This window comes from Melozone crissalis, unplaced genomic scaffold (genome assembly GCF_028551555.1).
Source record: "Melozone crissalis strain CALT ecotype California unplaced genomic scaffold, PUWL_Pcris_2 ptg000004l_1, whole genome shotgun sequence".
Taxonomy (NCBI): Eukaryota; Metazoa; Chordata; class Aves; order Passeriformes; family Passerellidae; genus Melozone; species Melozone crissalis.
This window is the reverse complement of record NW_026535782.1, coordinates 22363786-22379800: the sequence shown is the minus strand read 5'-3', so window position 1 is coordinate 22379800 and position 16015 is coordinate 22363786. Positions and strand designations below refer to the sequence as shown.

The 16015-nt window shown below is 34.8% G+C and overlaps 1 protein-coding gene across 2 annotated transcripts in view; it reads left to right on the top strand.

Moving 5' to 3' along the window:
- Positions 1-16015, top strand: part of SCAF11 (SR-related CTD associated factor 11) — a 50569-nt gene that overhangs the window by 19315 nt on the left and 15239 nt on the right. For both annotated transcript variants that reach the window (XM_054276578.1, XM_054276569.1), the window contains exons 4-9: positions 7658-7735; positions 9429-9526; positions 10555-10622; positions 11247-11302; positions 13653-13759; positions 14692-14781. In XM_054276578.1, the coding sequence (XP_054132553.1) occupies positions 7658-7735; positions 9429-9526; positions 10555-10622; positions 11247-11302; positions 13653-13759; positions 14692-14781 (497 nt within the window). The remainder of the gene's footprint in view (positions 1-7657; positions 7736-9428; positions 9527-10554; positions 10623-11246; positions 11303-13652; positions 13760-14691; positions 14782-16015) is intronic.

Below are 16015 nucleotides of genomic sequence, written 5' to 3'. Positions count from 1 at the left end.
TTGTTCTAAAAGGGCAGGTGAGTGATATGACATTTTTCTTGTCATGTCTTTTTTTTTTTTTTTTTTCTTGTGGTCTGAGGTGCTATTCAAATAGAATAAAAGCAACTTCTCTTAAAAGTTGACAGGTAAAGTAGATGTGATGCCATAAAAAAGATGTGGGGGAGTTTCTAAAGCTACATAAGGCTGCTGCTGCTTTTCATTAGTGACATCAGATAGGCAAAACCAGCCAGGCTTCCTTTTCTGAGGTTACCTGACAGCCAGGCCTGTTGAGTTCATGGAACTCCACTGCCTAATTTAGTAGTTTTAATTAAAAGTAAAGTGACAAAATAAGTGTTGAAGCCTGGGTGGCAGCTCAGAGGCTTCAGCTGTGAGAAGCAGGTGAGGTTCTATAGATTTGAATGATAGAAAAATATTATAAGCATGTCACCATTTAAAACATACTGATGCTGTGTGCTTTTTGCCTGTTACTGATATTTAGTAACTGAATGTGTTCTTTTTTGAGTAGTGTTGCATAAGGGTTAGTTTTTTCTGGTTCCTTGATCATAAACATAATTTAATTCATTCTGAGTAATGAAGATATAAAAAAGATACAAAAATTACCTGCTGCTTAAAAAATAGACTGCCTGATTCTGGGTAAAGATTAAGTATTTTTTAGGAATATAAACAAATTGCTTTTAGAAATGATATTTTCTTCTTTAAGTGCTGGAGAAAAACAAAATTGAGACTAAAATTGTTGAATTATGTCTTAATAAAAACCCCTGACTAATATTCACATTATCTGACATGTTCTGTTGTGTATCTTCAGTTCTGCTCCATACACTTAGAGGCTTTGCCAGCAGTCTGTGTTCAAATTGGGTATTTATTTTATTTTTCTGTATAGCATCTGGACTACAAAATATAACAGGACAAGCTGCTTCTTTAAACTGTTCTTTTCAAATTGTACATAATCATTATTCTCCTGAGAGTTTATGGCTTTTTTATATAACTGTGTAGACTCCAATCAAAACCAGGGTAGTTTAGGCAAAAGATTAGAGTTTAACTGTTCTGCTCCCCTCTTCAGTCTACAGGAGATTTTTAACATGACAACTGCAGTAAAGTGTCCTGTACCATCAGATCTTCTGTCTGAAAGCAGCAGTTATAACACTTTGAACAGCTTACTTTTTAAGAAGTGAGAGAATACAGATTTTAAAAAAGCACTTAAAAGCAATAAAAAAGCAATGTATAAAAATTGCCTTTATTCCAAAAGGTAAAGAGAGGTAGGAAACTTGCTGCAGAACAGGTCTAATACATTAGATCCTGTTGGCTAAATCCGAACATTTCGTTTCAGAATTAAATAGCATTACAGTTGAGTCAGTGCTATATTTTCTTTCCCTTCAAAGAAAGATGTCTAAAGCCTAAAAGAAAAGTGAGGGACGGACCAGGAATCCCCACAAAGGAGTTAATCTTCAGAGTAACTTTTTAATAAGTCCCTTGAATTGTTCTGCTCTCTTTGGCTGTGTTAATTGTGGCATTTGAGAGCATTGCTATGCACAAAATCAGTTGCCTATACTATTAAATTCTTCTATACTATTAGAATGTTGACTTGTGTGCTTTTGGCCATGCTAACTAGCGCTCTCCCAGTCACTGCCGGGGGCTGTTCTCAGTAGGCACACGAAGATTAACATAAATGTTTGTCATCCTGTGTCAGCTGTCAACCACTTCTGTAAACCAACATGGTGTAATTTATTAATGAAGGCTCTCAAGCTTGAGGCTTTGTATTTCAGTGAGTTTGTGCTGGAAGATCATAAAAAAGTAGAAGGTGCTAAATCAGGAGCTGAGGTTACTGGACACACCCTTCAGTGGGAATGTAGAAGGACAGTGTAAGTGAAGGGTTGCTTTCAGTGTAAAGAGCATGCATGTGGTAGCATTATTCTGACCACATAAAAAAAGGGGGGAGGGTGTAGCAAACAACAAAAACCCCCTGTCTAGAGTCTTTAAATACCACCAGTAATGTCGTGTTACACCAAAGGAAGCAATTACATTAATATGTTTCTGTCATCTGTAATACTATTAATATATTTAAACTACTTGGATCAAAACTAATTTTTTAAACTTTTTTTTCTGATAAACTTGTATTTTGTATTTTCATTGGTAAGCACATGTTTTAGTTTATAATAATTGGTTCTGAAAGGATTTAAGTGAAACTGATACAAAGAAAAGTTGACTAAGCATCTGTGGCAAGCATGCACAAAGTAGTTAACACCACCTCAGCTAAGACAACTGCTTTAGCAGCTGTGGTGTCGTGCCTGTATGCATTAGAGAAAAATCTCTTTGTTTTTCTATTTGATTCAAAGAAAACAATCTTAGAAACAATAAATATTTACTTTAGTGTAGGCTTTTTAACTTCCTTTCTGTTCTTCAGAGTGCTAAGAAATCTACTGGAGATTTATATATCTGTTCTTCTATTATTTCTCTTATGAACTGTCATGAGAGATGAGTGTTGAAGAAAAGATTCAGTGTGTTGTCTGCATTATTACAATGTTTGTGTAACAGACATTGATTCCAGAGACCCTCACCTACCAAGCTTATTTATCTCATGCTCTGGTCCTGGTTTCCTGCATTATTTTTTCCCCATCTGGAGAATTTGAAAGTGGAGTATGTACAGTCATAAATTCTCCAAAGCCTTGGGGCATATTCAGGTGGGCCCTGTACAGGATCTGTGGTTGACTAAATAACACTAAGCAGTTGGCACAAAGAGCTGTCTTGCAGTATGTTTCTAGTGGATGTTCTTAGGTGTTTTATTCATAGATTTTGATGTTCAGTTCTTAGAGTAGTCGCTGTTCATACAAGGTTTGGGTTATTGTGTATGTGGATTATACTACTGCGCATGTATATTCTTCTGAGGTTAAGGAGAGTTACCTGTATGATAACTGGGATTCTTAATGTGTTTTCTCATCTTTCTGATCTGGATTCTTTTTTTCTGAAGGCTATAAGAAGGAATCAGCTTAAGTGGTAACAACATTCACAGAGATCTTCAGTAAAGAGAATTACAGGCAAGATTTAAGATGACACTAATGAACGAAACATAGATTGTGTTCAAAGAAACACAACCTAAAACCCCAAAGATAACAGTGGAAAAAACCTTATTGTTCAAGCATACACAAAGTGATGTATACATAGACAGTTCATCTGGGAACTGATGTTCAGAAAGACTGTATTAATCAAATTGTTTTGGGAAGTGTAGATTTTAAATACCTTTTTGCAAATTACATGTTTGCTTTGTAGTATACAGTTGTTCTTGGCTGTTTACCCACTTACGCAGGGGGATTGGGCAAGATGACTTCCAGAGATCTCTTCCAACCTCAGCCACTTTGTGATTTTGCAAGAACATTTGTGTAGCAACTTATGAGTGTTAATGCTGTTGAAGGCCAGTGCAAAAGTCTGAGTGGTTTTCATTTTACTCCAGTTCTTCCAATAGTGTCAATACAATTAAACTTAATTTGTCAACACTTTATGGCAATTTTGAATTGGAACTTAAGAACTGGCCAGCTGTGTTGTAGGTAGAGAGGAGAGCTGTTTAGATTTGTAACTAAGTGGTCTACTGATTAGCTGTTAAAACTGTAATCTGTTCTTTTGCACTCTGTATCATTACTATCAGTGATTTTTCTCTCCAAAAAAGACTCATCTGAAATAGTGCTTTCTTAAAGTATAACTATAAAACTTTTAAATGTACTTACTTTTTGAAAGTAGACTGAAAAAAAGGTAATGGTAAGTTTTTTGCATGCTTCTAGAAAATAGTGCATTTTCTGGTGTCTTCCTACTTTCATTAAAATGTGGAGCGGGTGTTTCGCACTACATGTGGTGTAATGGTCTCCCTGTTCACTGAAGCTGGAGGTGTTACTGTGGGCTTTTTGCTGTACTGTTATTACAAGGTGAAGTGAAATATACAGACATTGCTTTAACAGTCTAAATCTCACTTTAAGTCTGAATTTATTTAGGAGAATCTGGTATTATTTGTGTTTAACAGATTATCTAAGAGTGCAGGATCACGTTTCTTTTTGTATCAGCTTTTCAATACAAAATTTGGAGAACAGACTTTATTATGAGCCACTTGAAGAAAACAAAATTGGTGGAGGGATTTACTGCAGCAACTTGAATTCTGTACTTGCATCTTGTTACTGCTTGTTATGAAACCTCTTAACATGGAACTTGATGAGATGGGGGTATCTGTCAAAGTTGTTTTATCAGCCAAATATGTTTTAGGGTTAGCTTGCACCTGTTGGTATAGCTTTCTGAAAATTCCTGGCTGGAATATAGTAACTGCTTCATCCTTTTGCCTGCCTCACTTAGTTCAAATGCTGTTTGAAGTGATGCAGTTAAAACTGGGGACTATTGCTCCTTGAGTTTAGAGAGCCCAGTTCTGTGTCACTCTAGCAGTTACAGGAATATGGAAATTAAGTTATGCCGGTGAAGCTAAAGTAAGATTTTTCTAGAGTGTCATAAAAAACAAATCAAATAGAATTTATTTTTTTAAAATCTGAAAATGAAACACATTGCCTGTGGATAACTTTCCAGGGCTTGCAGGTTTTTGTGAATGCTTATGTATTTTATGAAGCAAATTCTTCAGCTATCACAGGATGGGTGAAAGAATAAATCACTGTGGAGTTACCAGGTTTAACAGGAAAACTCTCAATAGTTTCATGTGGAGAATAAAACAATCAAAGATATTTTGAAGTGTGCTAAGCTACTAGTGTGTGATTTTCTAAAAAAAGAACTGTTTGGAAGCAAAGCAAGCAGGCCACAAATACCTGTGCTGAGGTTCTAATGATATTGATGTGCTGCATGTTCTGATTTTTAAAGCTATGGTAAAGAAAGGTATTGTAACAATCTGTGGTTCTTCTAAGGTTTTGATGCATTTCACATACCTTCTCCCTTGTGCACAATAAAAGTGGTAGCTGTGCCTCAGACTTGCTCCATCTCAACATCTTCTTTCTTGTTTTAAATATTCTTTATCAAAAAGTACAGTGTACATTCTCTATTACTTACAATGCTCCCTGAATGGAAACCTCAGAAGAGTGGAATTGCTAACCTGCCTTTGATGAAAGAAGACTCAACACCTTTGTTACCTGAACCGGGTTCTCAAAAAACAAGAGAGATGAGTTAAAGGTCATCACTCCTCATAATTGCTACTTCTAATGAATGTTGACTTTTTCTACCTTTATTCCTTTCTGTAGCATATAAATCCTGTCTTGCTGTTGGGAAAAGGGACAGGGGAGGGAGGAACTTTGGGTTTTTTCTTCCATTTTTTCCAACATTTTAAAGGTTTGCTTTTATTTGTTAGCAGACAGGTGAGAACTGATGCATGTTTATAGACAGAAGTAACTTCTAGTTTCCCTCAGGGTACTCAAAACTGTACTCCACCTGGGGATGTACAACCAAATGTCCTGAGTTTATCAGAATTTCTCTAGTGATAATGTTGTCAGCTTACAGACAATGATAAGGCTACAAAAAGCAACTGAGTAGGGGTGGAAAGAGCAGCCACTGTTTCTGAGCATATCTGAACCTAATGGTAGTTTTTGACTCTTCCAGAATGTTTTCCTCCATTTTTACTACTGTATAAAACTGTATTAAGTTGTTAAACATTTGTTCAGAAGAATTGAACATCTTTCTAGTGAAGCAAAACCAGCTGTTATTTGGATTGCTGCTAGTAACACTTAGATTCTGTGATACTTTATTGCAATGAATAAACGGAACTTGCAGTGACTTAAACTTGGGAAGATAACTTGACATTCATGTGTAAATTTAATGTAGGAAGAGACTGTATTGGATAAACATTTCAGCTAAGGTAGATCCTGAAATGAGAATAAAAATGGCTAAGAAAAATAACTTCCTCCTACCTATCTTTTACAATCTGGCATATCTAAGAATGAAAGTATGTACCTTGATGTTTGCAGTGGATTCAGAAGCTGCAGTGCATTGCATGCTATCAAATATCCTGATGGAACATTGCACTACTGTGTTACTGTGGGTTAGCTGTACCTTGACTACAGGACAAGAACTGTCTTCATTATCTGAGTCCTTAGGGAACAGGCTTAATTACCCAATATGCTTTTCTTATCTGGGGCCATGACACTGCAGAGAACAATGGTATCCCCCAAAAGAGGAAGTTTTTAGTTAGGACAAAATACCAGAGCATCAAAGGGTAGGTGATGGCTTTAACTTACATTCTTGTTCAACAGCTTATTCCTGAAACTATCCTTGGGGATTTTTTTAAAATCAGTCTTATTTGGTTCTATCTACTTCAGTTGAAATCAGAAACTCAAAAACTTCCTGAATGCTCCATGTCTGGGGGCTGGTATGTGAAAATGAAGTTGAGCACTCCTTGAAATTGAGAAAAGAACAGAATTAACTGGAAAATTAGAAAGCCTGATGAAAAGACAGCAATGAAGTTCATGACTGGATTTTGGGGCAGAGTTCATATGCAGGTTTTTCCTAGCTGCTTATGTAATTCTAGTATGGCATCTTGCTTGCATAGATACCCTGTAGCTCTCTAAATTGCAGAAATTATATGCCTCTTCAGGGCATGCAGTTCCTGTACTGGATCTTGTTCAGTGAATGAATTAGGGCTGGAGACTGGGTGTGTGTTTTGGTTTTTTGTTTTGTTTTACAAGTGTTGAACTGAGCCATTGAAGGCCAGTGGAATTTAGGTGGGTGTGGAGGGTATAATGATGACAGAACCCCCAAACCAAATAAAGAACCACACCCCCACAGCAAACATGTCTGGAATTAAAAGGGATAAAGGGTTCTCTCATAGCAAAAGTTAATATCTAATGTGGATTTTTCTTAAAGCTGATTCACTACGTGATCCACTTACCTGGCACTTGAGTTGAAATTTCCCATTTCTGTGCTTAATAATGTGTTATTGTTCTGTGTGTGTGTGTTTTATCTGATGTAGTGCAGCCTCAATAAGAGAGCATTTAGGTGATCAGGGAAAAACAATAAATGGCTATTTCCATCAAACAGTAGGGTAAAATAGCCTTCAGTTCCCTTTTCTTGAAAATTGATTTGTAAAACTTTAGATGTACTACACGTGGGAATCTGTTGTCTGCTGACTGCAACAAAAGAGATGTGTTATAACCATTGTTTGCTTTTTGCATTACCAGTTTTATGTTTTGAGGGAGACACAATGCAGCTCACTTCCTGTTGAAAATAAAATGTTAGAACAATATGAAATGTAGAGGACATTTGCATATTGTTATGCTTTTCAGTGTGTTATCAACATTAATCTGGTAAAGCAGTGTACCAGCTACTAAGAAAAATTAGCTTTATCCCAGCCAAAATCGGGACACATTGGTATAAAATCAGTTACCTAAAAGGAATTAAAAGACCAGAAAATGAAGGTAACTTGATGTAAAATGCTTTAAATGCTTTTCCTTTTCTAAACACAACTTCTGGCTTATATTCTGGTTTCCTTTAGATTTTTCCTGAAAGAGCAATCTGCTCATATAAAACAAAATACTGAGTGTATGGATAATGTGTCCAAATGCATTCTTACTGTGAACAAATTGGGACTTTGTACGCTTCTGTAAGCTACTATAATAGTTAATAAAAGTTTAGAAAATTCCAGGGCTTCTCTTAACTCATTACCAAGTTTGTAATAAGAAAAATAATTTTTCAGACACAGGCTTCGTGTCCTATTGATCGCAGACCATTTCAAGCAGTGTGCAGGCTGGATGCACTGGATAACCAGATAAAGGTATGTTCCAGACTTATTTTCTTAAATAAGTCCCCTTGTAGGAATGTCCAAGTTCCTTTCCCGCAGCCTTTCATTCATATAAAATGAAATGTGTTGTGTTAAATAAGCTTTCTTAACAAAGTAATTGCTGTTTCAATGTTTCTATTACATATTTGAAGCTAGGAATTATTCTTAATTATTTTTTCAGAGCAAGTCTTTTACCATAGTAATAATAATCATAAAGCTGCTGTTGCTACTTTGTAGTATCTCTGAGCATTCATGATATATCCAAGAATAGAAGTATAGTAATTGGTCTCAAAGTGTTTTTTAAACTAGGTTTTGTAAACAACTGCTATACCAATTATCCTGCAATACTGACTTTTTTTTTTAGCTGAGGTGAATCTTCTGGGTTCACAGCCTCCAATTCCCAGACAAAAACGCAAGAGGATCAATTAATGTTAAATGTTGTTCAAACAAAATCTGAATTTTTTTTCAGTTCTAAATTCTTCTTAAAAATACTGATACAGAGATTAGTTTATCAAGTAGGAAAAAACCTCTTCTGATAGTTGATCTTGAAAATGCATATAGAAAGATCCTGGTAATTCCATGTTCAATTTGAAAATTTTGTGATGAAATTATGCTTATAAGTAGTTCATAAGCTGCTGGTCTTGCACTTCATGACATTTAGAAAACTTCCACTACTCATTTCTTGTACTTCTGGAGGCCCAGGCAGTCACCTGTAAAGGAGCCATGCTGCCAACTAGAGGTGCTTCCTTCTCATAGGAAACCATGCTTGTGTATTTTGTCTTCTTCATTTCTGAAGAATCAAGGAATTAGTTGAAATGGGATAAACTGAAGTTTACATTTGGAAAAGTGTAAAGGCTGTATCAAAATATAGTTTGAAAGATTGTCTGTTCACAGAATTGCAGTGTAAACAGGTGGGCAGAGAAAAATGTCCTTTCCTGAAAAAGAGCCACTGGAGCTGTAGGAATAGGTGGAATGTGTACCAAGATATGCAGACACAGTGGTCAGCATCATCAGTGGTGCTGTCAGGAGACTGGCAGCTTTCTTTGTGATATTCACAATTAACATGCTAATATGTTAGGAGGCTGCATGAAAAGCCAGATTTTGGGGGTGAGGAAATACAAAATTTCTAATGCAAACAATTGCAGTGTAGCCATTGAAGCAACTTCACAGTGTGAAATAAAAGTTGTATTACTCTCAGTGTTTTTGAAATGTGAAGAAAACCTCAGTCATTTTACTCTAGAAGAAAATTGTTTGTGTTTGAATTATGAGGAAGCATATTAATTTGAGTGGTAGTTCAGCATTTTCCCAAGGTGAATCTTGTGTATTCTGAACAAACAACTTAGTTTTAAAAACTTAGCTTATAGATTCTTAATGGAAACTAGTACATAGCTCTGAGACACTCGCTGTGGCAGTCGGAATGTTCAGGGCTTTTTTGTCCTGTGGTATGCATCTCAGGCATTGTCAATAGCATATCAAGGTGTAGGTTTTTCTATTTTATGGGGAAAAAATGAAATCTCCAAACTGTGAAGTCAAAGTCATGTCTACTTCAAAAGAAGTAAGATTTGAAATGTTTTCTAGTCCTTCTGTTTGAGTTTAATTTCTGTACAGACCTGAAGAGACTTTGTATGAATTTAAAGCCCAAGTGTCATGACATTCTAGATTGGGTTGATTCTATTTTACAACACAGGTTCAGGTTACAAAACAACTAAGGAGGAAGGAGGAAGAGGAAAACTGTGCCTGCAATAAGAAAACCTTCAGCCATGTGAAGATGAGAAGTTTTGTGAGGTTGGTCAGCCGTGTAATTTCAAGCGTTTGAATTGGAATATTCAAAAGAAATAAAATCAATTGGTTTTACATGTACAGCCTGAAAATTTTGTAAAATTATTTTTATTTTAAAATATGTTCGTTTTCATGAGTGGTACTTTAATTTTACTTTTATCATTGCTGTAATTCCCACTTAAATAGTTAAAATAGCAGGGAAGAAGTAAAGGGCAATGTATTTCTTGCATTGATCTCTGTGAAAGTTGCATTTTTCCAGCAATTCTGAAAAATTTTACATTCCTTTGAAGTATGGCTACATCAAATTCTAACAATATAAATATTGTTTTGTTTGTTTCTCTAAACAAAGATCCACTTTTCTTGCATATTATTATAAGCACTGGTGATGTTCCTCTTCTGTAAAACATAGTTGTAGTCAAGAACTGATTTTATTCTAGTAAGCTTGAGAGGGAACATTTCTGTTGTTATATAGAAATAACCTTTCTGTTTTAGTAAACATTATCTTGTAACATTTGCTGCATTGTATAAAGGGAAGCTGAGGATTACACAGATGAATTTTGCTAAATAGTGCTTATCTAAAGTCAGTGTTTATTGGAATGTATGAAAACTAGAGTTCTTGAAGTTTATTGTGAAGCAGACTTCATTACAGCAAAGATAACTGGAGGTAAATTACCTTTTTTAACTCATAGGAAAACAAGATTCACTATTCTGAATCAACACTGACTGATATTCTTAAAAGGAAGCAGGTTATAACATCTTTCACATGTTGCCATGAAATCAAACAAATCTCAGCATTCTGATTTAATACAGGATATTAACTTTTGTGCAAATTGGTTTCCTTTTTTTTTTTTCTAAGCGGTTTGAAGCACTATGGCTTTTGAAATACAAAAGATGATATTCATGATGCAAGTTCAGATTTTAATAGTAGTTAGAACTTGATTTATATGCAAAGAATAAAATTACCTTCAAATAGGAGAGGATTTTGTTTGGATGCCTAGAAACTGCTTTTTTAATGTCTTTTTTTGTTCTTGCAGAAGAGCTGTATGTCCAGACAGAGGGCCAGTAACAATAAAATTAAGCAGAATTGTGAAGAAAAAATACAGTAAGTTGGTATTTGCCAGAATTGCTGTGTTTTATTAAGGAACTCTAGAATATCTTTCTTGATGAGCCAATTTAATTTTTTTAAATTGCTTACATTTTTAGATAAAACTGAAATTCCAAGTAGTAGAAATGTGGAACTTCTAGAGCAGAATTGCAGTATGTGAAACTCCTGTTCTTATATTACTGGAAAACTGCCTCTTCAATTTCAGTCACAACTCAAATGGATGTGGTTTCAGCCTCAAGTAATTTTCTGCATCAGGCAGCTGGGGAACTGCTAATGACTAGCTTTTACTCGCAGGAGTTTTTTTTTGGTGAGAGTTCAAACACAAGCAACATTTAGCTGTGTTTTGAGATTGCTGTTCTTAGGGGTGTATTCAATAAAAGTTGTTTGATAAGTCTGTTCATAACTTAGGAAATAAAGAAAATAACTGAAGAGGTAAAAACTGCTTGGTATCTAAATAGCTATTGTAAAGGCGTGTGCATTTTCATTTTACTCAATTGTATGTAAACATTGTAAATGCACTCAAGATACACATTTTATTAACCTCCCATTGCATTAATGATTTTGATGAACAATCAAGAATATGTTAAAGTTAAGATGAAAGTTTTGTTCCTTGTTTCACAGGTAATATTTTGCATGACAAACAAAACAAGAAAGCTTTCTCTGTGAAGATAAACAAGGTTGGTTCTGAAAAGGAAACATTTGTAAATGCTTTCTTTTATTAGAACATTTTTAAGACTATCTTCCTGCCTTTTTTTGAGGTTAACTTCTCCAAAATTTGTTCATTTTGGTATGATTAAAACTTTTTTATTTTGCCTCTTTTTGTCTTGAAGTAATTAGAATATAGTGCCAGGTTATATGAGCTTCTTTCTCAGATTAAAATTAGTTTTGTGGTGGCAAATATTTTAATTTAGATTAGGCTGTTATATTATAAGATCCTGAACCCTGTTTTCATCCATCTCCTTTCATCCAAAGGAAGATGGTTTCGTCTTCCTTTGGGAAGATTTTAGCCAAGCACCATTATATGAAGGTTTTCATTATTTTCAATAAAATATATAGATGTAATCAACCAAGTAATTTATGTGAATCTGACATAGACATTATGGTTTGCATCAAATTGGGATTTTTTTAAATGTGACGTTTCTGTCAAGAAGGTTTCTGTTTCCAGGTTTCTTGTTTATAAATCTTGGCCTATAAACATGGGATCACCAGATGCCAGATTTATAAGGAGCTGTAAAGGCTCTCGTTTGATTTCTACCATCCCTCCTTTCAAAAATACTTTGTGTCTCTGAGACACAAGTTTTTGATCAGTGCTTTCTTACTCATAGTTGTAGCTGTAAATGAATGTGCAAGAAAAAGTTTTAGGCCATGAGTTTAATTCTGCAGTGTAAATGCTATAATTTGCCATCATTCTATCTTACCTGAAGTTTGAATATTTGGAGGAAAAGCTTTGTGTTGTTTCATGTAGTATGGGGCACATCCTGTGTATTTTCAGCAGCAGATGGCCTGAATTGTAACTTCTGTTTGGTGCTCATTACACCATAGTTGTCAAGGATATTGTTACCTCCAGTCTGCCCCTTCTAAGTCAGGTATTTGGAAATTTGGGTTCTGTTGCCCTGTAAACTTGGAGTACATTTCACTGCATTGATGGGGTTTTGAACTGGAAAGACAGGGTTTAACAGTAGATCAGCCACTAATGTGACTTCGTGGCTGGGGAATGCTTTCATTTTTAGTTTTACTGATTTATGGTGAAGTGTTTTATAGCATTAATGTCTCAAATAGTACCTGTAGCAAAAAAAAAGGTGCATAAGCAAAAGTAGAACCATTAAAAACCTTCAGGAGGAAGCACGAGACTCTTTTAATTTCTTTTAAATTTTGAACATTATCCAAGAAATGTTCAAAATTTAAAAGAAAGCCATGGTGTACTAGCAACTACTTCATAAGGATATTTGTGGAACATCTGGATAGCTCTTTTAATTGGAGGGAGAAAGGTTAATATTAAAAAATTATATTATTCTTAAAATAAAACTTAAACCAAACAATTTTTTAGGCAAAACTTTCAATTTTTGCACTGATAAAATAGAGCATTTTCCCTGCAGAAGCAGCTCTGTGTGCCAAAGTTTGATGGAGCATATGGATAATTTCTGCATATTGAGACATGCATTCTTATACATCCCACTCCAAAGTTTATTTTTCATTTTTCTGAATTAAAATTACAGGAGTATTCTAAATTCCTGTACTAAAATACCACCCTAGGGAATGAACAGGAAAGTTTTAGTCAGATTTGAGGTGGTATGAGCCCGTAAGGTGCTGTGACAAACATGGATCAGTGTAGGTATATATTAGTGTGGGAAGGTATCTGGAGGACTGTTGATGGTTTGTTGTTGGGGTTTGGTTTTTCCCCTGCAGCCGGTGCAGTGCCCAGAGCAGAGCTCCCTGCAAATGGCAGCGGCACACAGTGCATGGCTGGGCCTTGTTACCAGCGTAAATTGATGGTGCTGCTGGTATCGTTTGAAATACAAAGTGGGTTCTGAGTGTCGTGCCTCTGTGTGAGGGCTCAGTAACTAGACACACTAGACAATCTTCATGTTCCATAATCCTACCTGAGGGCAAAGGACAATCCCAGCTATCCTCGTTAGGTTTTCTTGTTATTTGAAACAAAATATTTGGTGAATTGCTGTGAAGGTGCTTGAGCTGTGCTTACTGTGGTGCATTAGGTAGCAGAATTGTGAAAGAGTGAGGATCAGGGTTATTTATTCATAATGTCTGTTTGGAGCATGAAGGATTTTGCTTTATATAAAATATGAAGTTTATCTGCAAAGAGCAGTTGTTGAAAACTTAGAGACTGAATAGAGAAAATTTGTTTGCTTTAACTGCAAATATCTACATATACCTATGGGGCTATTATGGTGTCTGCTTTTTATGAACTAAATTCTTGCTGACCTAATTTAATTTCAGTGTATCTTCATGTATTTTGTGTTAATTATTTTATTTTGGGTGTCTTTAATTCATAATTTATTTTTTGTGTAGCCCAGAAGACAGACCTGCTGGAATGAGCGCATGAGAACTAATTTCTTCAGCACACTTCTGGCTGGTGGTAGCAGTGAAGAATCCTTTTTTAACTGTAGAAATGACTGGTTAGTGTGTACTAGTGCTTCATATAAATTGATGGGTAACTGTATTGTGGATTCTGAACTTCCTTCTGCTCTTACCTGTATATATACTGCCTTGAAATCTTTTGAAGATTGGCAGAGTATTTATTCATTGAGAAAGAGCAGTTAAAGGACAAACACAAATATTTGAATATGAGTACTGTTAAGGGCACACCCCAATTTCTGTCATGTGTTCAGCATCAGAAGCACACACTTGAGTATTTTAACCTCATTGATTTCACAAGAGTTTTAATTTTAGTTCATGTTTAATTCCTTGCTGAATTGAAGCCTTGGATAGGAAAGGCTTAGCCCTGTTACTACAACAGCAGTTACCAAAAAAGTTAATGGTAAATATCCTGGTTTGTATCAGAAACAGTCTTCTTTGTTGTTGTTGTTTGATTCCAGGAGGAATACTTTAAACATCCATGAAGCAATTTTGCATTAAGCAAAATACTTAATTAAGCCTTTAACTTAAGAATGGATGTATAAATAAATTGTTCATTGAATAAATGGAAGAAAAAGAACAGTCTAAAAGAATGTTATTTGAATAATATGGCCTAATTAAAATAAAATGTACTATGTATGTTTTTGACAGTCTGTAAAAGATGAACTTTTTGCCATGCATGCAACAGAATTAATTAGTCAAGGATGCAAAGTTTCTCCATCCTTCAACTTTCCAACAGACACATTGCATCTCCTGTTTTCCATTCCATCTGCTTTATTTGTTTAGGACTTCTTTTGTGTTTGCTGAGACTGTATTTTTCCTCTAAGCAATAACCAGTGCATAGTTTATCATGACTGTTGAAAGTTCTAATACAGTTAAATTAAAGTAATTAGTAGGAGTAGTTACTGAAATACAAAATTATCATAGTGCAAAGTTACTTTTTATAACTTCTTGTATGAAATTTGTCTTTCAGTACAGAATTCACAGAAGTCAATTCAGGGATCAGACAGAAGAGACAAGAACTGGAATTGTCCTGTTCATCTCTGATTGCTAGAGTTGAAAGGTCTGTGTTTTGGACTCGTAGTGGATCTTTATACTTCACGTTTGGAGTTTGATTAATTCAAATTGGTCTTTAGATAGAATATTATTTTCATGAGACTATGTTTGCATTTAACTTGTTAATTTTTTTTGTATTTGCTGCTTGGTGATTTTATGTCAATAGATTCTTTTTTGTACGTCTTAATACATTTTTGGTACTTGTGACAAGCACAGTAACTCCACTGACTTGTGCCTCTTAATATGTCACCTTTTCACAGAAATATGAGTTTGAATATGTTTTCTCTTTGGAAGCTAATATTCAATGAACTTTTAAAATTATCTCTGTCCCTAGATATTAGACTATGCTTGCTTTAACATCAATCTGATTCTGAGTCCCCACAGTACCCTGTATCTTACTTTCATGGGTTGGTTCTATCACTTTTTCTGTAATCATTTATAAAAAAATCCTGTTTGCATCTAAAAAGAGCTAACAGGAGTTGTATCAAGTGAAACCGAGAACATAAAGTAATTCTATGGGTTTTTTTGTCAGAGAGCAGATGTGTGTTAAAGCATGCCCTAAGGATATTTTTTGTGACTGTAAAGCAGAACCATAAAAATAACTGATTTTAAAATAACACAATAAGAAATTGGTTCTATGATCTTAATTTCATTACATATCTCTTTGCTCTTTTTGGTATTAAAAAAAGATTAAAGTTAAAATTGCAAGTGAAGAGTTTTAAAATTACAATAAAAATTGCATCTAGGATTGAAATAATAAATTTATTACATTTGCATTTTCTAAGGAGAATTTTCATTCCAACTCAGCCATAATGCAAAAATTGTAGATCCCTAACTGAACTGTTTTTGCCCAAGGTTTTCTGAAGGAGTCTGAATAAATATATATTTTTTGTTTGTATGAAGAAAAAAAAAAAAAGGAGTATTTTCTAAATTCTCATGTAGACAATTTCTCCTTTTTCTGCAGAAATGGTTGCTGTTCTGCTGAAGTACTGAATCAGCACTCATTCCCTTATTTCCAGTGCTGTAACCTACTACTTTGGACTGGGCTGTTGCTGTTCTATATTTGACTTTAAAGAAAGCCAGATGTATATTGCTTTAACATAACATACCTTGTTCAAACAGTTTTAATAGATTAGGCAGTAAAATAAATCTGAAATTAAATATGACAAGGAAAGTTTTGTTCACTGCCAGCTTTGTGTTTCTCTCCAGCTCTGATGAAGTTAAAAATATTGTAGTTGCCT